Genomic DNA, 24,306 nt, shown 5'->3' on the forward strand with positions numbered 1-24,306 from the left:
CCAAAGAAATCAGGTTATCAATAATGAAAGTCTGCAAAATATCAGAAACTTCGATCTGAAAGAGGTCAAAATAACATCTTCAAATCACGTGATGTCATGCCAACAATTTGGAACAAACACGTCAATTTACAGTAGTGTTCAGAATAATAGTGCTATGTGACTAAAAAGATTAATCCAGGTTTTGAGTATATTTCTTATTGTTACATGGGAAACAAGGTACCAGTAGATTCAGTAGATTCTCACAAATCCAACAAGACCAAGCATTCATGATATGCACACTCTTAAGGCTATGAAATTGGGCTATTAGTAAAAAGGGGGTGTTCACAATAATAGTAGCATCTGCTGTTGATGCTACAAACTCAAAACTATTATGTTCAAACTGCTTTTTTAGCAATCCTGTGAATCACTAAACTAGTATTTAGTTGTATAACCAGAGTTTTTCATGATTTCTTCACATCTGCGAGGCATTAATTTTGTTGGTTTGGAACCAAGATTTTGCTTGTTTACTAGTGTGCTTGGTGTCACTGTCTTGTTGAAACACCCATTTCAAGGGCATGTCCTCTTCAGCATAAGGCAACATGACCTCTTCAAGTATTTTGACATATCCAAACTGATACATGAAAGCTGGTATGCGATATATAGGCCCAACACCATAGTAGGAGAAACATGCCCATATCATGATGCTTGCACCACCATGCTTCACTGTGAATTGTGGCTTGAATTCAGAGTTTGGGGGTCGTCTCACAAACTGTCTGCGGCCCTTGGACCCAAAAAGAACAATTTTACTCAACAGTCCACAAAATATTCCTCCATTTCTCTTTAGGCCAGTTGATGTGTTCTTTGGCAAATTGTAACCTCTTCTGCACGTCTTTTATTTAACAGAGGGACTTTGCGGGGGATTCTTGTAAATAAATTAGCTTCACACAGGCGTCTTCGAACTGTCACAGCACTTACAGGTAACTCCAGACTGTCTTTGATCATCCTGGAGCTGATCAATGGGTGAGCCTTTGCCATTCTGGTTATTCTTCTATTCATTTTGATGGTTGTTTTCCATTTTCTTCCACGTGTCTCTGGTTTTTTGTCCATTTTAAAGCATTGGAGATCATTGTAGATGAACAGCCTATAATTTTTGGCACCTGTGTATTCCCCTTTCCATTCAACTTTTTAATCAAACTATGCTGTTCTGAACAATGTCTTGAACGTCCCATTTTCCTCAGGCTTTCAAAGAGAAAAGCATGTTCAACAGGTGCTGGCTTCATCCTTAAATAGGGGACACCTGATTCACACCTGTTTGTTCCACAAAACTGACGAACTCACTGACTGAATGCCACACTACTATTATTGTGAACACCCCCTTTTCTACTTTTTTTTTTTTACTAATAGTCCAATTTCATAGCCTTAAGAGTGTACATATCACAAATGCTTGGTGTTGTCGGATTTGTGAGAATCTACTGGTACCTTGTTTCCCATGTAACAATAAGAAATATACTCAAAACCTGGATTAATCTTTATAGTCACATAGCACTACTATTATTCTGAACACTACTGTATGTCATTCACCTTTCGGCAGTTCGCGTTTGAGTGGGTTACTGTATGTCAAATATTAAATACGTTTAATAGCCATGTGACAGTCTAATCACATCGTAACACTTATTTGGCTGAACTGTCGACTGATCATAGCATCGGCACCAGCTTTGACAGTACAAATATGTTTATTTTTATAAATCCTGATTCACGATATGTAGACAGTGGTTAACATTCAATACATTTACAGTACAACATGAGCATTTTGGGGTGGGGGCCCACAGCCGAGATTAATAAATACAAAAATGGAATAAAATACAAATGACAAATTTAAACATCTTGGAGTTTCCAGTGCTAGAACACATGAACAGGACCCCGCATGCACATTAATCTCAGTTATTGCTGTAATCTGTCCAATTTATCTCAGAAACATACAAGACAAAAACTTTCAGTGCAGGAAAAACAGCACACTGTTTGAAAGAAGTAAGGAAGAAAAACATCTGATCAAAGCAAGATTTGGAAATAAACATCTTATTTGTTACAAATTTAGATTAGTGCATCTTTTGTTTTCTTCAATAAGGAATGCAAATTATGGTACATAGAGAAGGGAATTGTTAACTTTTAAATCAATAGATGCCATTATGGATTCTGCCCAGCCGTCTGACTGGTCAATGACTCCTGATCAATTTTAAAGACTACGCTTTATTTAATAATGATTATTAAATGTGAAACTCAATCATGACATTTGAATCCAAGATAGATATTTAAATCAGGAGGAGGAGTTAATGGATGTCAGGCACTTCACATGAGAAAAAGTTAAAGAATCACCTTGGTTTTCACTTTAACGACATGACATTTTTAGTCATTAAAACTGGTGTTAATGAACGACTGAACAATGTTAAGTCCTGGTCCCACCAAATAATGAAGGAGAAATAATGAGCCATGTAGCATGTTTTTCTTGGTACGAGTCCAGTTATTCAACAATCCTGTGCGAATAGTGGCTTTGAGAGGCTCTTAGAGGCAGAATATTTAGCTAACGAGGCTCATCTCTGAGCGTGGCGCTAATTTCAAGAAGTTCAAAATTTAGCAACATTGTGGGGCAGTTTGTGTACGAAGTACTATGAGGACAAACAAGGATTTTAGAGGCATGTTTGTGGTGAGGACAAGGCTGTTAAAATTATTATTATCTGAGCACCTGGCGGCTACGAGGACAGGACAGGCTATTTTGGCTCAGCCCTCTTGTGCACTACAATTCCACCTGCTTTGTGCACCAGACGCTGTATACAAAATAAAAATATTGTAGTGGATCAATCATTTTCTGTCAGAGCATGGATGTTGAAAACACCTCATCAATTCTGGAATCACAGAACTGTTTCATATGGAGCTTTTTTCCTCTGTCTCATGTGCTGAGGTGGAGAACATATTTGGAACAGCTGTAATGTTTATATTGTAATGGTTTGGTAAAACAGCTGCATGTTCATTCCTTCTTTATAAGCAGCTGTAAAAGTACATTTATGATAGATTTAACATCCTGTTCTCATGGATCACATGAGGCGCACTCTGAGCACACTGACGCAATGACTCGTGCTCAAGATGAGCATTATGCAGAACATGGGCTCGCAAAAGAGCGATTTTGCAGGCATTAATGGACGAACACAAAGTTAAAACTTGGATCACAATGTCAAAATGACTGTAAAGCTGTGGAAGAAATAAAGCCAGTGAGAAGAAGCGCAGAGGCGACTGTCCAGGAACGCAGAACAAGCGCGCAAAAGAGCGACTTTGCAGACAATAATGGACAAACACAAAGTTAAAAGTTTGATAACGGTGTTAAAATGACTGTAAAGCTGCGGAAGAAATAAAGCCAGCGAGAAGAAGCGCAGAGGCGACAGAGGCGACTGTCCAGGAATCCGTGGTTTGGTTCTAGCTGGTCTGGTGCATTTAATGACTCGAACACGGGTGAACAGCAGCCTAGCGCAGAACGGCTGGACTGTGTGACAACATCTTGAATGGATGCTGTGAATTGAAAACCCACACTTTAAAAGGGACCAAGTGTGGGAGGGCTGGAGGTCTGGACCAAACCCATGCCTAAACATGCACCAACGTCGCGTTACATGGATTATATGTGGCTTAACGTGGATCATGTGCGGCAACACGAGCCATCCAAGCCTGGATGGGACTCAAATGACAGGTCAGTTGTGGCTCACTAGAGCCTCCAAGTACCTGCACATGCGAGGTACTTGGAGGCACATAGCGGCTTCTTCGTAACAGATATGTGATAGCTTAAAACCTGGATCATTCTTCAAATAATCGCTGACACGCCAACGCGTGGCTCATTATTCGGTGGGACCAAGGCTTTACGGTGAAAGCCCGTGAAACTACGCCCTCGGGACCCACACTGTCACACAGATAAGATAACCTACAGTACATGAACCAAACTGACAGTTGGAGAGTCCCGGTCCAGTGATTATTTCGCTGAGGTGATGTAATGAACACTCACATCAAAGTGGTACCTGACTGAGATGCACGCCTCTGCAAGACAGAACAATAATCCGCTTTGACTGACACCTGCCTGTTACTCAGACCTGCTGATAGCTTGATTTATGAGAGGTGGACCAATGGGATGAAAAATAATGGCTTCATCCTTGCTTCTCCTTCCCTTGCGGGCGGTGTTAGAGGATTACTTTCCTCACGCTGACAAGGTAGCCCTTCGCCTTGATGATGCCTCTGCACTTGACGATGATGGAGTAACGCAACACCCACTCCAGTCTCCAGTTAGTAACGACCAGGTCTGGCATTCCCTCCTGCATCGCTTCCTGGAACATAGCTGCAGGCATCAGCTCTGCGAAAGAAATGAGGAAGAGGTCAAGGAGGCGCAGCTTATGTTTTCAAGGATTCCACACATATTTGTACAAACACAGAGCTTCCTGACACACAGCACATGCAAACTACAAACAGATGAGGAAAAAAAAACAAAACAATCAACAACAACAACAAAAACAAACTACAAACAGGTGACCCCACATGTAACAAAATAATCTAATAACTGTGTGCACCTGCTCTTGTAGACATCATGATGTACTTCAGGAACTGCAGGTTGTACAACATTAATGTCTGTCTAAAATCTGGTAAGTTTTTATGTGTTCTAATGGAACACTGTCAGAAATGTAATCATCATCAGAGTGACAAACACTAAAAACAAATCACTAGCTAATCAGATCTTACTAACGAAGGCTAAAAACAAAATAAAACTTTTTTTGTTACATTGCTCTGTTCTGAATCACTGGAGCTTCATCAGAAAAGACATCCAGTGTAAAACTTTTATCAAATGCCACTGCAGATCTGTACTGGATCCGCTGCTATGATCCAGAGAAACTGGGAGCAGGTGAAACACAAATCACAATCACAGCACAGTTCCAACAGCAATGTTCTCCTCAGGCAGTTTGATGGCTTCCTCATCACACTGTACATCACAACCAGAAACTAAAAATACTTCTGGACAATTGGCCAACAGAAACTCAGAAACTGCAGTTTCAGGCTACCAAGAAAGTACAGTGTTGTGATCATGGAAAAGGTTTTCAAAGAAACCCATCTAAACCAGAAAATAAGTGTATGTTCACCTTTTGGGTCATTGTGTGTGAGGAGCTGGATGTCAAACTCCTTAGCGAACGCCGTCAGGTCAGGAGGCATCACACAACAGGAGGCCAGGTTCACCTGGTTACTGCTGGGCTTCACCTGGACCAAGGGACTGTATATCAACTCAAACCAAGATAAGTAGGCTCATGGGCTTAAATATACATGTCCTCACTATTTAAATAATACAGACATATGTATTTGTTCAGGTTTTATGTGACTGACAGCTATACAAAGGTATGACAACATCAATCAATTCAATCAATTTTTTTATATAGCACCAAATCACAACAAACAGTTGCCCCAAGGCGCTTTATATTGTAAGGCAAGGCCATACAATAATTATGTAAAACCCCAACGGTCAAAATGACCCCCTGTGAGCAAGCACTTGGCTACAGTGGGAAGGAAAAACTCCCTTTTAACAGGAAGAAACCTCCAGCAGAACCAGGCTCAGGGAGGGGCAGTCTTCTGCTGGGACTGGTTGGGGCTGAGGGAGAGAACCAGGAAAAAGACATGGTGTGGAGGCGAGCAGAGATCGATCACTAATGATTAAATGCAGAGTGGTGCATACAGAGCAAAAAGAGAAAGAAACAGTGCATCATGGGAACCCCCCAGCAGTCTACGTCTATAGCAGCATAACTAAGGGATGGTTCAGGGTCACCTGATCCAGCCCTAACTATAAGCTTTAGCAAAAAGGAAAGTTTTAAGCCTAATCTTAAAAGTAGAGAGGGTGTCTGTCTTCCTGATCTGAATTGGGAGCTGGTTCCACAGGAGAGGAGCCTGAAAGCTGAAGGCTCTGCCTCCCATTCTACTCTTACAAACCCTAGGAACTACAAGTAAGCCTGCAGTCTGAGAGCGAAGCGCTCTATTGGGGTGATATGGTACTACGAGGTCCCTAAGATAAGATGGGACCTGATTATTCAAAACCTTATAAGTAAGAAGAAGAATTTTAAATTCTATTCTAGAATTAACAGGAAGCCAATGAAGAGAGGCCAATATGGGTGAGATATGCTCTCTCCTTCTAGTCCCCGTCTGTACTCTAGCTGCAGCATTTTGAATTAACTGAAGGCTTTTTAGGGAACTTTTAGGACAACCTGATAATAATGAATTACAATAGTCCAGCCTAGAGGAAATAAATGCATGAATTAGTTTTTCAGCATCACTCTGAGACAAGACCTTTCTGATTTTAGAGATATTGCGTAAATGCAAAAAAGCAGTCCTACATATTTGTTTAATATGCGCTTTGAATGACATATCCTGATCAAAAATGACTCCAAGATTTCTCACAGTATTACTAGAGGTCAGGGTAATGCCATCCAGAGTATGGATCTGGTTAGACACCATGTTTCTAAGATTTGTGGGGCCAAGTACAATAACTTCAGTTTTATCTGAGTTTAAAAGCAGGAAATTAGAGGTCATCAATGTCTTTATGTCTGTAAGACAATCCTGCAGTTTAGCTAATTGGTGTGTGTCCTCTGGCTTCATGGATAGATAAAGCTGGGTATCATCTGCGTAACAATGAAAATTTAAGCAATACCGTCTAATAATACTACCTAAGGGAAGCATGTATAAAGTGAATAAAATTGGTCCTAGCACAGAACCTTGTGGAACTCCATAATTAACTTTAGTCTGTGAAGAAGATTCCCCATTTACATGAACAAATTGTAATCTATTAGACAAATATGATTCAAACCACCGCAGCGCAGTGCCTTTAATACCTATGGCATGCTCTAATCTCTGTAATAAAATTTTATGGTCAACAGTATCAAAAGCAGCACTGAGGTCTAACAGAACAAGCACAGAGATGAGTCCACTGTCCAAGGCCATAAGAAGATCATTTGTAACCTTCACTAATGCTGTTTCTGTACTATGATGAATTCTAAAACCTGACTGAAACTCTTCAAATAGACCATTCCTCTGCAGATGATCAGTTAGCTGTTTTACAACTACCCTTTTAAGTTTTTTTTTTTTTTTTTTAGCATATTTCGCCATTTTTTGAGTGTTATTTTGTTGCCATTTGGAGCATTCAGTTGATATTCAGTTCACTCTCACAGATTAACTTCCTAAATCAAAAAAGAGAAAGATTTCTCACAAAGAAATTGTCAAGGGGAGTAGAGCACTGAGCACCTTGATTTGTGTTGGGATTTTAATTTTATCTACAATCCCAATTCCAATGAAGTTGGGACATTGTGTGAAATGTAAATAAAAACAGAATACAATGATTTGCAAATCCTCTTCAAACTATATTCAATTGCTCTTATCAGTATAACCTACTACGCTTACATGACCAGGCATGACGTCTTTGTTGCAAGTCAAATGGCAAAATAGGACGTAACTGCTGATCTTTGGGTGTGGTAGAAACTGATTGGAGCTGTATCCAGTTGCTTGCATACTAAAGAGCTTATTTCACCCAGATTAGGGATGCACTGATCCACAATTTTTCACTTCTGATCCAGATACCTGAATTTGGATTAGGGCTGCCATGATTAGTCGACTAGTTAAGCTTTGTTTTTCTCTCAATACTGCTGCTGTACCTTCCGCTGCCTTTCTGTCCTTGATGCACATGCACAGTAGTGGAAATCCGGGACAGCTGTGACATCAGCAGAAAAAGTTATACCCAAGCAATATCATGGCTAGCCGGCAACAGAGCTCAAAGGTTTGGGAGCATTTTAACCAAATTAACGAGAAAAAACAATGCAAAATCTGAAAGGCAGAACTTGCCTTCCACTGCAGTACAACAGCGATGCAGGAGCATCTAAGAAGGAAACAGGTCATTTGTAATTTGTGTCTGTATCATGGCCCAAGCAGAGGGTCACCCCTTTGAGTCTGGTCTGCTTGAGTTTTCTTCCTCAGAGGGAGTTTTTCCTTACCACTGTTGCTCTAGGGGTTGGTAAGGTTAGACCTGACTTGTGTGAAGCGCCTTGAGGCAACCTTGTTGTGATTTGCACCCAGATTAGGGATGCACTGATCCACAATTTTTCGCTTCTGATCCAGATACCTGAATTTGGATTAGGGCTGCCACTTATAAGGTTTTGAATAATCAGGTCCCATCTTATCTTAGGGACCTCATAGTACCATATCACCCCAATAGAGCGCTTCGCTCTCAGACTGCAGGCTTACTTGTAGTTCCTAGGGTTCTTAAGAGTAGAATGGGAGGCAGAGCCTTCAGCTTTCAGGCTCCTCTCCTGTGGAACCAGCTCCCAATTCAGATCAGGAAGACAGACACCCTTCCTACTTTTAAGATTAGGCTTAAAACTTTCCTTTTTGCTAAAGCTTATAGTTAGGGCTGGATCAGGTGACCCTGAACCATCCCTTAGTTATGCTGCCATAGACTTAGACTGCTGGGGGGGTTCCCATGATGCACTGAGTGTTTCTTTCTCTTTTTGCTCTGTATGCACCACTCTGCATTTAATCATTAGTGATTGATCTCTGCTCCCCTCCACAGCATGTCTTTTTCCTGGTTCTCTCCCTCAGCCCCAACCAGTCCCAGCAGAAGACTGCCCCTCCCTGAGCCTGGTTCTGCTGGAGGTTTCTTCCTGTTAAAAGGGAGTTTTTCCTTCCCACTGTCGCCAAGTGCTTGCTCACAGGGGGTCGTTTTGACCGTTGGGGTTTTTCCGTAATTATTGTATGGCTTTGCCTTACAATATAAAGCGCCTTGGGGCAACTGTTGTTGTGATTTGGCGCTATATAAATAAAATTGATTTGATTTTGATTTGGCGCTATATAAATAAATGAAAATGAAACACATTGTGGCTGATTCAGAAGAAGCGAGTTGTCTCGGTCAGCTAATTGCCTCATTAGCTGCTAACATTAACGTCTATAGTGAGCTACTTACTTACCTGCAAATGTTAACATTAATGATGACAATTTCATAATTTCATTAGCCTTAGCACACATATGTGTTAGCTGTAATGTTATAACTGCAATGTCATGTTCTGGCGCAGTAAGCCGCAATTTATGTAGGATCTGATTAGTCGACTTATCGCAAAAATAATCGGTGACTCGTTGATTATCAAAATAATCGTTTGTGGCAGGCCTAATTTGGATATCTGCCAATACATTTTCCATCCGAAACCAGAGCTCTGTTTGCTTTAATATTATTATTATCATCACTATTGTTTTCAATGGAGCTTTATTGTTATAGGAGACATATGTTTACATTGTCAAAACAAGTGTTACGTCTTCTCTCTCCCTCCCTCTGTCTGCCTGTCTCTCAATTTTCAATGGAGATTTATTGACATGGGGAACATATTTTTACATTGTGAAAGCAAGTGGTAAGAGTAAAAAATAAGTCCTCTCTCTCCCTTTCTTTCTCTCTCTCGTTGGCTCTCCCTCTCTCTCGTGATTTCTCTCTCTCTCCGTCTATCGCTGCTTTCCTGCTAAGGGAAAACTTTGAACTTTTTGAAAACAATAAGCCTTTCAACTGCAAAATAAACCGTAAATTTCTAAAAGTATCACCAGCGGCACTCACGCGACAAACAGTGGATTAATGCTGAAGGACTTTAATGGAGATTTTCTCCCTTTATGCGGACAGAATCTCTGTTCAGCTGTGCTCTGCGTTTCACAGCCCTGGGGCGCTGAAGCGGCTAACTTTTGAGCACACATTTTCAGCAACAATTCAGTTCATTTTTTGGAAAATCGTTGCTGGACAAACAGACAATTTGAACCCGAGAGCCGAGCGGAAATTTGCCGCTACCCGCAGCTTGAACACAGTAAAAGCTCTCTCAAACAGCTCGGCTTCAGAACCCACCCCCCAGGCTCAGTAGCAACAACACAGAGAGCAACAGCAGCAGCAGCAGCAGCTGAAAGGATTCACAGTAGCTCTTCTCCGGTATCGGAAAACGTTGTGGGTTGGATCGGTATTTTCTGATACTTGAATTACGTCGGTATCGGAAGCCGATCCCGATATTGGATCGGCTCAGTAGCAACCTTAATTATGCATTTGCGTGCAAGGCACCACACTACTGTGTACAAATACAACCCCAATTCCAATGAAGTTGGAACGCTGTGTAAAATGTAAATAAAAACAGAATACAATGATATGCCAAATATTTGCATAATACAAAGTTTATCAGTTTGAACATTAAATATCTTGTCTTTGTGGTGTATTCAATTGAATATAGGTTGAAAAGGATTTGCAAATCATTGTATTCTGTTTTTATTGACATTTTACACAACGTCCCAACTACATTGGAACTGGGGTTGTATGATGTGACACTATGTACTTTGGTTTACTTTTGGTCTATGTACCAAATTGTAACTCATTTTGCTAGCAAAATTCAACAAAGGATTTGATGCTACGACACATCTCACCTGAGTCTCCTCCATTTATTTAAAGTAAAAGAAGCTAATTCAGATATTTTCAACAATTTGTAACAATGTTTTAACACACTTATGGTTGTAAAGAGTGGACACATGCTTTAAAGCTTGCAAGAGGTTCTGGCTCACCTGAGACCAGTTGTACAGCTGCTCCAGCAGGTCTTTGTCCAGGTCAGAGGTGCCAATGGCTGCAATCCGCTGGCTCCTGACCAGAGCCTCCAGCTCCTCCCAGGCCGGCTGAAGATGAGCCAAAGTTTGGCTGTTATCCTCAGACAGTCCAGGTGGGGCAATGATAACAGAATCGAGCTGTAACACCCCCAGCGTCTGACAGGCTGCAAGTCCAACAAAGCACAATCTCAGGAAGACATTAATTATACTGAGAAAAGAAAAAGAGAAAAAAACAAAACACAAAAAACAGGCATATATCATTTCGGCATCCTCCTTAAGAATCCTAAATAATACAGGTCAGTAGTTTAAAAACTCACCCAGCTCAACTGCGTCTTTGATAGACGACGGAACAGACTCGCACAGGAACAGCTTGGCTGTAAAATAAATCAACCACATCACCAATTAATAACGGAGCCTGCTGTCAGCTAATCAGTGTCAACGTGCAGGAGAAGTGAATTACTTCCAACAAAATGTGCATAGAATTGGTGAGCCTAGGTTGTAACTGCTATGTCTGTACAGCAAACATTTTTCTTAGAATCAACCTTATGAATGAATCTCAATGACGAAGATGTTGGGGTTCCCTCTGAGCAGCCAGAAGTGTGACAGGGTACGAAATGAGTGGCAGAAAATGGCAAGAAAATTATACATTTACATAAAGCACAATATGAAGTAGACTTAAAAAATTCAATTCTGCGTCGACTCATTTTCGGCACAGTGGGCGGACAGAAACATACATGACAATAAATATTGTTGAGCTTGCTGGGGGTAACCAACTTATTTGGACTTATTGGTCATTTAAAGTAAGGGTACGTTAATGCAGTTATCAAAAATTGCTTGTCAAGGTCTAAATGAATGCTATTTAATGCAGTAATAAGAAATAAATAACATTTAATTAAGAGTTAACTAGGACATTTAGTAATCATTCATTAATGTTTTCATCTTTGTTAATGGAGTTACGAGGGTAGGCTGAAAAGTTCTAAGTTAATAAGTTCTACGTAAGTGATACAGTTAATGCATTAACTGCATCATAGTGAGCCTTAGAACTTTTCAGCCTACCCTCGTAAGTGTTACCGACTTGCGCGTATTTTACCCAAGGACATCAGGTATCTCGCAGGCTTTCCGTCTGTCCATCCGTCTGTGTGTGCTCAGCATGAGTCCAGTTCTATTACTGCAACAGTCTTCAAATTCACAGGGAACATTCTTGGGACACAGACCTTGGATATTTTTCTCAGCTCATAAAGTAACAAAAAATATTCTTGAGATTCCCTGGTTTTATATGAAATATGTATTTGAAGGTAAGCAATAAAATATTGGCTTATTCTAATTTATCATGGAAAATAAATATCTACATGAAATAAAGAATTGTTTCAGAGTGCATTGTATCACACCGAATTGTTGCATAGTATGAATTCTCGTCACTAAATCTCATGGCAGCCCATGTATTGACTGGATTGTCTTATGTTGAGAGATGCACACACTGTGTGTTTATGGGTACTTGCGTGTAAAAGTACAGATAAATTCACCATAAGATGCTGCAATGCATTACACTGTAAGAACAACGGCCTACTTGTGGCCAAGCTGCTTCATTTATGGGGTGGGTAGAGACTTTACTCATGTATGTTCATGTATCTCTGTTATGATAACAAAAAAGTTGAATGGATTATGAAATTCTTCCATGCAACAAAAACAATACAAACCAGAAACCTTCAGCTCCTCCCTCTCTTCAGGTATGATAGTATCCGTTGCCTGGGGAATGGAACAGTCCAGAGTATCTGGAGGGTTCTATATGACACACACAAAAAAACAGTTACTTCAGTGTGTTTTGTGGGTAACACACAAAGATGTTTACTTTGAACTAGGGGTGTCACAATACATGTATTTGTACTGAATTGTACAGTACGCACACCACAGAAATGTACAGAAAATACAGTGCGACTCTGCACAGTATAATTATACACATATGCATGTATTTCTTTCCATAAGTCACTGACATTTCATCTCATGTCCGCAGACTGTGTGTCACTCTGACTTTGTGATCTGAGTAGGAGGAGGCGTGGTCTTGTGCCTGAGTGCAGGAGGCGTGGTCACACCCCTCAGCCTGCTGTGTGTGTGTGCCACTGCCAAACAGAGAAAACAGCGAGCCAGCCAGCTGAACCGAATGAATAGATTATTCCAATCAGAAACTTTGGAAGCATTAATGGAATTGGTTAATTTATCTTGTTCTTTCTTCTAAAAAATTTATCTGAAAGTGTGCAGATCCTGCATTCGTTGTTGAATCCTGGTCAATATAAAGCTCTTCAGCATAAATAGCCTTAAAAAAATAGGTCCATCAAATTAACACACATGCATCAAATACAACTTAAACAACTCAAAATGCAGTATGACAACCCAAAATCCAATCTGTGTGTCTCACTGTAAGGTATGGTCATTATGAAGAATTATAAATACTTCAGATCTTTCTCTCTTTCTAGCAAACCTCCCTCATAATAAATTCAAACAAGTGGGCACAGTGATAAACTTCAAAGCAACCCAAACTGGAGCAAACTACAGACAGATTGTATCCTCTGTGAATGTCAATGTGATAAAGATGTTTGAAAATAACCATTTTCTGTGAACCCGACTACATTTAGATGACTTCATATATAAACTCTTTGAAAAGAAGCGGCTATTTCCCATCCCATCAGACTGATGTGCATTAGGAATGGCTTTTGGGAGTCAGTACTGCATGAACACCCATCCTGACAGCTTCTTTTCAGTAAAACACGTGGTGTCCTTTGACATAAACCACCACAGAATTTGTTTAATCCCACACACACAGTGCAGGTCTGAACATCAACACCAGCCAATAACCACCTTACTAAAACTTAAGGAGGTTTTCATAATTTCTTTGTGCACAACGTTGGGACGACATTCACACAAACTACAGACTGGCTGAGTTTATGGGACCTGGACAGCTTCTGAAACTCACATCCACGGATGGCAGCTGTGCAGAGGAAAACCAATTGCTCAGTGTGGCTTGGATGCAGTCTTGCAACTAAAACATGAAACACAAGGACAAACTGAAGTTAACAAACAAAACAATCCTTTAAGATGGAATCTGATCTTTTCACATCAAAGAGACCGGCGGCATGGGATTTCACTGTACACCTTTCTATTCTTAACAGACTCCACTTCAACTTAAGCGGCGATATGGAACTCATCCAACAACGGCTATTTGACTATGTAATCATACCACAGTTTCTAAGTAACCATTTAAACACCAATGATTGTTTCTTTTTCCCCAGAATGTCAGTACAGACGCATCAAAAATCCACTTCCTGATATCTCTTATAATATTTGTTTCATGTATTCATGTTTGAAAATAAATGGAAAAATAAATGCTGTAAAATGATCTAAAGCCAAATAATGAAATGTGATCTTTTCAATACAAATTGGCGTCGTGTATGACAACACATTGGCCCATACTGAAATTAAAAGCACACCTCAGTAAGCAAAGCAAGGAGACATCACTGAATGTAGCGTGCAAAAAGCAGCAGAGGTCGCAACTAATTACAGCATCATGGGCAAAAACGAGGGAACTTTTGGGCTTTTACCTATTTTAATGACATCAAACTAGGAAAAAAACAACAAAAAAAAATAAATTCGGTGAAAATCTCTACAGCATTATATAAATTTAAAAAGGCCAAAAGCAAAATAATCAAGTCAGCGTGGGCACCCACACATGTGTCAAACTGATTCCAGAAAGGACCAAGAGGGTGCAGGTTTTCTTTGTAACCACCCACTGCACCAGGTGATTTCACTGATTAACATCACTTGAGCAGATGGAATCAGTTAATCAGTGAAATCACCTGGTGCAGTGGGTGGTTACAAAGAAAACCTGCACCCTCTTGGTCCTTTCTGGAATCAGTTTGACATCTATGCGAGAATACAACTTAACCATCAGTTTGCTTTAGAGACGTCAGGGGATGGATACATATAAGTGAGTTCATTTACATCTATCATTGAGAAATAGAAATGGTATGGTTGTGTTTGGTTAATGTGTCGAGTGGGTAGTTCTCAAAAACTGAGTGGCTGTGCAAAGAGACTACTGAGGGAAACAGTGATGAAAAGTGGGCCATGGGGGGGCAAGGACTGAAGCCCCTGGCAGGGAGTCCTCCCCAGGAAAAATTTGAAATCTCAGATGTATTGTGCTTTACCCACCAATTTTTGTTTTTCAAAAAAAAAAAAATATTTTTTTTTTTGTTGGGTCAGGTCAATTTTCTCACCCCAGTCTTTCACACAACTTGTATTGTGCTACCGGTCTTTAATTCAAAAAACATACATTGTGTCTCACAGTACACAGTAAAGGAAATGACAATTCAAAGAACACAAAAATAATAATTCTCAGTATCAATTCAAATGGAACAACTGAAGTATTTATGGAACATGAATGCATTGATGCACACAGCTACATGTCTGAGCACATGCAAAGAGACATGTTTGCTTTGGATCTGAACAGCTCACATTAAAGTGTCTGCGTTAGAATGTCTCACCACATCATCTCTGTATACAAACTCTGTACAGACATTCCACGACACATCAAAGTGTCCAGATTTTACACACCAGTTCATGAACTTAGATAAGGAAAAAAACACAAAATTTGATAAAGAAAAGAAAGGATCTGTACGAGGTCTGTTAGAAAATTATCGGACCTTTGTATTTTTTTCAAAAACCTGATGGATTTGAATCACGTGTGTTTGCATGAGCAAACCTTGAACCTTCGTGCGCATGCGTGAACTTTTTCACGCCTGTCGATTGCGTCATTTGCTGGTAAGCAGCCTTTGTGTGGGACGTGTGCAGCGCGCTCGGCGGATTTTCATTTCAAGGAAAAAGACGTAATGACTGGAGCAGCGCCGCATCAAATCTTGCCAGAAACTGGATGACAGCCAGGTGGAAACCATTCGGAAGATTCAGACGGCTTTCAGTGACTTTTCAGTGGTGTGACTATCCGAGAAATTGTGGAAGAGGTGGGCATGTCACAACATGTCCTGTGAGACTTCCAACACGGAGGCGCTTTTGCGCCGCCGTCAGCAGCTTCGTGCCGAAGCCATCGGCATGATTTTCACCGCCAATCTTTTCATGGCCAAATCTTCTGTCACAGTGGAATGTGCCGAAAAAGTGCTGATGTCCACCTCTTCCGCAATTTCTCGGATAGTCACACGACAGTCCCGCATCACCACAGCGTTCACTTTGGAAATGATCTGGTCATTTCAGCATGTTGATGCCGACCGGAGTTTGGCTCGCTCTCCACCGTTGTGCGGCCGTCTTTAAACCAGTTGTACCGCTCCTTAATCTGTGTGATGCCCATAGGATCGTCACCGAAAGCTGTATGAATAATCTGAATGGTTTCCACCTGGCTGTCGCCCAGTTTCTGGCAAAATTTGATGCGGCGCTGCTCCAGTCGTTCCGTCTTTTTCCTTGGAATGAAAAAACGCAAAGCACACGACACAAACATCACACAAAGGCTGCTTACCAGGAAATGATGCAATCGACAGGCGTGAAAAAGTTCACGCATGCGCACGAAGGTTCAAGGTTTGTTCATGCAAGCACACGTGATTCAAATCCATCAGGTTTTTGAAAAAAATAAAAAGTCCGATACTTTTCTAACAGACCTCGTAGAAGTCTGAAGAACACTGAAAATGTTAAACACTGAAAATACCTCAGGTGTAGTTTTTTCCAGCTGACTGATTCTGCTCTTTTTCTCTCTGCCCGAGGTATGAACGATGGACGGATCCAAACTGAAGGGCCTGGACGGACTGTGAGGTGGAAGACCTGAGGTGGGTGCTGAATGCTGCAGTCTTCATGTGAAAGGCCCACTGATGGCGTGGACAACCCCTGCCTGTGGTGCTGACGCATGTGTGGCTACACCCATGAGTGCAAATGAAGATCGACTACGGCAGTTGCAAAATGGACTATGCTCAAAGACTGGATCTGAAGAGTCTGGTCAGACTCCACATTGCTCCTCTTCAATCAGAGGTTCAACAGTCAGCCGAACCCTCCTTTCCAACACCTTGGAGTAGACTTTACCAGGGAGGCTGAGTAGTGTGATGCCCCTGTAACTGGCGCGCGCGCACACACACACACACACACACACACACACTCTCTCTCTCTCTGGTCCCCTTTTTTTTTTAAATATGGGGACCACCACCCCAGTGTGCACTCCTTTGGCACTATCCCAGACCTCCAAGCAATGTTGAAGAGACGCCTCTTCCAAGACAGTCCCTCCAAAACCAGGGCATTCAGTATTTCTGAATGGATCTCATCAACCCCCGGGGCTTTGCCGCTGCGGAGTTGTTTGACTACTTCAGTGACTTCCACCAGGAAACTCGATGCTGATCCCCAGCCAGTTTGCAGCTCTCCCTCTACTACAGAGGGCACTCCAGTTTGATGCAGGAATTCCTTGAAGTGCTCCTTCTAACACCCAATTACCTCCTCAGTTGAGGTCAACAGAGTCCCACCCTTACTGTAGACAGCTCGGATGGTTGCCCGTTTTCCTCTCCTGAGGTGCCTCATGGTCCTCCAGAAGCACCTTGGTGCCAACCAAAAGTCCTTCTCCATGGTTGCTCCAAACTCCTCCCACACCCATTGCTTTGCTCTGTCGCAGCAGTGGTTGCCACCCTTCAGGCCTGTCAGTGAAATACAGTGACTTGGTTGAACAAAGTCTATCTTGGATGAGTTGAAATCTCCTGACTAGTATGCTTCACTGATAACAGCTGATCAGAGAAAGGGGCGCTGCCAGACCAGCCTGATGTTTATATACTGACCCACGCATGTGCCCTTGTAAATAGGATCACTCAGACTGGGGGAGCGCTGAGACTGTGGAAGACGTCTACAGTTTTTTTTCTTTTCTATTTTTCTCTCCTTATTTACAAGTTTATTGTAACAGAAGCATTTTGTAAAAGGTAATTGAAATGAGTAGACTTTTTAAAGTGTGTTCCAATGAGATGAGGGCCACCACGCAACAGTTCTCGTTACCCTAGACTTTACACTTTTTAAAAAAAAAAATCATTATTATTTTATTGAGACAAACAAAAAGTTACACAGAAACCTTACAGAGGATAACATACAACAGTAAAAACAACATACTAAATAACAGGTTAATAAAAAAAAAAAAAAATAGATCTAGACTAGGGGGAATTATTAAGTAAAAAAAAAAAAAAAGACTTTCCAAAGGTATACACATCACGCAAATGTAAACAGACAGCAAACTTAAGCAAAGACAGAAAAATACTGATACACAGTACTCTACAGCCAGTGGCTCCGCATGAGTCATCAGCCACGGTTCACCGATTATCACCTCATTTCTGCTTAAAACTGAACTCCAGTCATCATCTATCTCTGCCACAGATATCTGAGCTTTTGTACAACAATCACTTCCACATAAATTCAGCATTATTTTATCATAAAAGACGGAGGAAGCGATCAGAGCATCGCAGCTACATAAGCTGCTAGCTGTAGCATTCACTGCGTGTCGGTCATTTCAAAGCATCACAGAGTATCGTCTCATTTCTGCTTGAAAAGGCCTCGTTTCTCCTTAAAATTGATTTTAGAATGATTTAAAATGTTTTACCTTGTCATCTGATGGTTAACAATAGAGCTGCCACAAACAACTATTTTGGTAGTCGCCTAGTCAACGATTATTTTTGCGATTAATCGATTAGTCGGATCATATGTAAATTGCAGCTTATCGCATTTTAGCGCTATTGATACCATTATCGATTCTGCTTATCAATCCAATTCCTCATCGATACCTCCTGTGAATTTTCTGTGTGCTACAAGTAGGCTTTACAGGTTTTCTATGTCAACAACATTTTATCGAGTCTTAAAGTAAATAAATATGAAATTAGTCATTGGATCCTTGATCAGTGAACACACAAAGTCTACATGGTGGAACCTTGATCTCTGGACATAAACAGAAAAAAATCTTTACTTTTTGTCAAAAGCATTTCCTTTCAGACATTAACAGCATGGATGTCACTCCATACGTCTGAGATGAGCTCAGCTTGGTGCTGGAGTCTGCAGCCATACAGTCTTGGGCTGCTGCACGTCAGCCAGGACGTCTCATTTTGGGAGGAAAAAAAACATTTTGATTGATTGCAGTTTGTTTGTGTTACAACATTTGGAAAGAGGCGTCATTTGATTTAAACGGCGTCATTTGATTTAAACGTTGTTCTGTTATTGTTGTTCTGATGTTATTTCCCAAAATATTGTTTGCACTTTACCTAAAAATAAGTGTTTTGCCATAAATTCTGTTGTGTCTAACATCATACACTCAAGGATGTGCACAGAATTTAAGAATCTCAAAGTCAGAAAAGACTAATCTTTAATATCTTTAATGCGAGCACGCGAAGCACGAGAGCTAGAGGTGGGCGATACCAAGAATTTTGGTACTGATCCGATACCAAGTAAATACAGGCCCAGTATTGCCGATATCGATACCAATATTTTTCATATTTAACCCTCTGGGGTCCGAGGGCATTTTTTGGACAGTTCACTCGCCTGGCATAAATGTTTTATTATTGCTGTTAATAGCTCTCCCTGCATCCCAAAATCAAGTTTTATGACTCTTTTTTTTCAGGACAACCTGTGCTTTCAGAATATATATGTTTTTGTTGTGTTTTATAAGTGTAATAGAGGTTTACAATCAAAATAGGCAAGGAAGAAATAAAGCGAAAAATAATTTTCCACACATTTATTCAAAACTTAACTTTTCAGCAAAAAAAGTAAGTTTCTATCTCATATCATTCAAAATTTATTTATAATTTAGTAAAGCTTGGTCTTAGCCGTCGTATACGACGGATCCAAAAGACCTAGGATAGAATTTCACCAAACATTGTACGTGACAACAAAATACTTTATTATCAGAATCATTTTTGTTGAAAAAATATCACTCAACACAACTTTAAACAAAATCAACTGAGGTAGAGGGCTGACAAACCACAAGGGTGCGCTGCTCCGTGCTGTGTGACACAGCGCAGTGCTGCTCTTACAGAGAGTAGACTTTGATGAATCTGCGTGTGCAGCAGTCAGTGTGTTCAGGAAAGAAAAAAAAGCTTGAGTATCAATCTTTTTACACAAGGATCGTTCAATATCAATGCCAGCATTGGTATCGATATTAGGATCGATCCGCCCACCTCGAACAAGAGCATTTTTTTTTTTTTTTTTTGAGTAGCACAGCTCCTGCAAGAATCTAATCTTATTTTCACCCCTGTTACGGTATCAATAGCAACCGTTTTATTTCTAGTCAAATATTAGCAGAGTTGCATGTACCTGCTTGTAAGGGTATGGTGGGAAATATCATGTACAAACTACGGATAAATAAATAAACCCCAGGTTTTTATGAATGAACGAGTTGTTTATAGCACAAATGTCACCTGTGGACACAGTAACAAGTGCAGGTGATCCTACTACAGCTGCCTTTAATTCTGTAAATGTACAGATTTACCTTTGTGCACTCGAACGACTTTCGAAAAGTGCAACGTAACACATATATCTTGAATTATTCATTTATTCGTGTCTAGCTGTGACACCTGGAAGCAAGCAAGCTGACATAAACATGCTAGCATGTGAGCTAAGCTAACAAGCTACAGGTACAGCACCTTAGTTTGTTCTTGTGTTTAGTTTTTATTGATTTATTTTTACCTCTTCGCTGGGAGAAGACGGACACTTCTTTTTTAGTCGGTTTCTGTTCACCAGATTGCCCGTGTGGAGCCTCAGATTCTTGGCGTGATCCAGCAAAGTCTGTCCGTTGCTGTTCATGCTGCTGTTTTGCGGCTAACTCACAAGTTGCTAAACACAAGCGACAATTTGATTTATTTCCTCGTTATTTATGACTCAAAGACAGTGCTACAGAAAACCGTACAGGCAGGATGACTTGCACTCAAAGCTGATGACGAACCTGCCGGATTGGCGGCTGCTTTGGTCATTTTTTCCGACACGCCCACATGGAAATCTGTCAATTGTTGCCAGATTGGATTGGATTCGTAATTTTATATATAATATATATAATAATTTTATATATATATATATATATATATATATATATATATATATATAATATATATATATATATATATATATATATATATATATATATATATATATCAAGGAATTTATATATCAAGGACAAAGGAATTTTTTAGTGGACCTTGGGATATATATATATATATATATCCCAAGGTCCACCTTGGGATATATATATATATATATCCCAAGGTCCACTAAAAAATTCCTTTGTCCCTCAAGCCATCAGACTGTACAACTCCTCACTCAGGAGGAGGAGGAAGACAGAGGACAGGAATGATAATGAGAGGAACACTACTAGCCAGTAAACCAGTATTAATCAGTACGTATTTATATTGTGTGCTTGTATTTATATTTATATATATGGAAACTGTTTTTCTTTTTCACTTTTGATACTCTGTGTGCTTCTTACCCTGTGTGCTGCTATACAGTGCTGCTGGAACCTCAGTTTCCCTGAGGGAGTCTTCCCAACCGCGGTTAGGTTAGTTTGATTTTCGATATTCAGACATTCAGCGACATTCGGCCAGGATACAGTTAAATAAATCGTCATTCTAATCTAATCTTTTTCCTGCATTTATGCCACAGTGTACATGGTAAAGTCTTAACATTGTAGTGATCTGGATTCCTTGACAGCTTGTGCATCCTTATCCTTCCCAACTTCACCAAGGCTGTGCAACCTGCACTTTACAGTAAATGCAATGATGTCAGTTTCTTTAAGTTTATCAGGAATTGTAACTGTCACCATACAAATGGAGGTGTACAGAATACAAAGTTGCTTTTTACTGACATTTCAACCTTTAGCATCAAACAGAGAAATATAACAGCAACAAATACAAAGACTGTGGTGAGATTAATGTAAAAAGTGAGGAAAAAACAGTCAATACTTCTTCTACCTGTTCAATCTCTCTTCCTGTAGCTCATCATAACTGAAAGCAGCCTATTTGAACGGGAATGCAAATAATCTGGCAACATTTGAGATGCCCGCGAGTCATCCTGCTCAGCAGAATGTTGTTTCTTCCCAGATAGAAGCCGCACTCTTAGCGCAGCTTCTTGTTCTGATTTTAACACGAAGTTAAATCGCCAGCTGTAAATTTTCATCAAAACATTCCAATCGTATCTTTCTGAACTCTTCCGCATCAAACAACATCGTGTCAAGAGGTGAAGTTGTTCATAAACTTTAAGTTTCTTAAATATTTATTACAACCACTCTTAAAACTTCAGTTATCTTTAGAATTTTATTACTGGTAAATTTTAGAATTGATTTAGATGAGAGCACAATGATCTGGGAACTACTTTTTGCGCAGGAATTCATCAAGCACGTCGGCCGCGTGCGCGTACTAACACAGAATACCCAGAAACTGAACAGTTGTTCGGCCATAACGAAAGCGTCCACTTTTAGCTTGTCATAAGCTAAGCTAGTGGCGCTCGTGAGAGTGTGGCCCGTGAGTGTCCCATAAAACCTGGTCAGGTTTGTTTGTTTTTTTTTTAAATCCATAAACTAAGCGCCTTGGGGCAACTGTTTGTTGTGATTTGGCGCTATATAAAAAAATTGATTGATTGATTGACAACAAAAAACAAGATACATAACGTTCCTGGATGTGACCAAAGCATATGATAAAGCCTAGGCAGATGCCCTGATGTACACTCTACAAAAACGGACTAAGAGATAAAATATGGCTAAAAATAAAGGAGCTCAACAAAAACCTGAAAGCCTCAGTAATGACCAGATATGGACTTAGAAGACAAATACAGATCAAAGACAGCATCAGACAAGGAGGAGTCCTGTCAGTCATAATGTACGCACTACTAATAGACGAAATAGGCAAAGAGGTCCTGAATAACAACCTTGGAATAGAGACAGGTACAGGAGAAAAAATAGGATGCCTACTATGGATGGATGACATAGCCGTCATATCAGAGACGGCCAAGGAAATGCAAACAATGCTAAACATAACAAACGATCTAGCAAATAGGTACCACATAGAATTTGGGGAAGAAAAAAGCAAAGTTATGACGATAGGGATACCAAAAGATGATACAAATTTCTACATAGGACCCAAGAAACTGGAAAAATGTGTAAATTACAAATACCTAGGGAAAATAATCAACGATAACAACAACCAAACCGACCAAATAGAAGAAGCAAAAAAGAAAGCAGAAGGAGCCTTACAAACCATCCTACAAATAGCAGGAAGCCTGGATTGAAAAGGAATAGATATGAGAGTTATCTGGCACGAGTGGAATCATGCATAATCCCAATAATTGTGTACGCAGGAGAATCAGTGGCAACAACAAAAATGGAGGGAGAAATGAGGAACCAAATCTTGGACAATATATTAAAACAGCTCCTAATACTACCAGCAACAACACCGAGAGAAATCATGTATGCGGAAACAGGGCTCTGGGATATAGACCATATAATACAAAAAAACAAGGTCAACTTCCAAAAAAGGATAAATACAGTAGGATCAGACCTAATGAAAAGCATAATCAACAACAACAGTAAACCATGGAAAAGGGAAGTCAATAAGATTAGGGAAAAACTGCAACTAACGGATCAAACAAGCAAAGGCGATATAAAAAGGAAAATAGGTGAACAGCTAATGAAGAATATCAAAGAACAAGGAGAGTTGAAATCAAAGGTAAAACACTACATTGAAAACGTAAAAACGTTGGAAATAGGAAAAAGGAAACCCTACCTGGACAAACTAAACAGGATGGAAGCACATAGCATCATGATGGCAAGAACAAGAATGCTGGCAGTAAAATGCAACTATAGGAATAAATATGTCAATGTATCCTGTAGGTTCTGTAATCCTGAGGAGGAAACCCAAAAACATATACTAGAAGAATGCCAGCAAATCAATAGGCAAGAGTACCCGAAAGTAACAACTGAGGATATCTTTGAAGAAGATAACCAAACTAAGAGAAACTGCAACAAACTACACGGATCAAGGAAAATCTAAAATACTAATGTGCTGCTCCCCCCTCAAAATGGTAGGGTAGCACCCAGCAGACCTGGGAACGCACACGAGACGAGACGAGACAGGAGCACAGCAAAAGTCATATTCTATGTAAATAAATATTTCAAGTAAAAAAAAAAATCTGCACACTTCAGGTCTGTTCAAATAGCTTTCTAGCTAGCTATTTTCTACTGAATCTTGCACCTTTTCAACAGATGAGCGGTGACTCTTCACTATTTTATGTAAATAAATATTGAATTAAAATGTTTTACATAAGTCATACTGACATTTTTGTGCCTTTTTTTTTAGTTTAACCAACATAATGAAGAAATGTAAGACTTGATATCAGTTAAAAATAATTGAGTTTATTTATTTTAAAGAATATCATTTTGTTTTTAAAGTTCTAAAGTATTTTGTAAATACAACAGACAATTTCAAAACCAATTCTCTTTCTTGTTGCAAATTAGAATAAAAAAAAAACATGAAAATCACTGATATTCATTCATTCATTTTCTGCCACTTATCCAGGTCCAGATCACTGTGGCAGCAATTTTGTTTTCTACTCAAGAATAAAACCAAACACCCTGCAGGAGTCTGAACCAGAATGTAGGTATTCAGCTTTGAAAAACCCTAGTTATTT

The 24,306-nt window shown here is 40.0% G+C and overlaps 1 protein-coding gene across 1 annotated transcript; it reads right to left on the reverse strand.

Annotated features, from left to right (window-relative positions):
- Positions 1-4,173: 4,173 nt before the first annotated feature.
- Positions 4,174-20,587, reverse strand: gclm (glutamate-cysteine ligase, modifier subunit). The gene is made up of 7 exons (XM_034179729.1): positions 20,323-20,587; positions 13,610-13,675; positions 12,339-12,423; positions 10,959-11,015; positions 10,603-10,805; positions 5,142-5,256; positions 4,174-4,363 (listed from the first exon to the last, which is right to left on the reverse strand). Exons 1-7 carry the CDS (start codon positions 20,437-20,439, stop codon positions 4,194-4,196), a joined length of 813 nt encoding a protein of 270 aa, XP_034035620.1. The 5' UTR covers positions 20,440-20,587; the 3' UTR covers positions 4,174-4,193.
- Between the last annotated feature and the right edge of the window lie 3,719 nt (positions 20,588-24,306).

Source organism: Thalassophryne amazonica, chromosome 10, assembly GCF_902500255.1.
Source record: "Thalassophryne amazonica chromosome 10, fThaAma1.1, whole genome shotgun sequence".
Classification (NCBI taxonomy): domain Eukaryota; kingdom Metazoa; phylum Chordata; class Actinopteri; order Batrachoidiformes; family Batrachoididae; genus Thalassophryne; species Thalassophryne amazonica.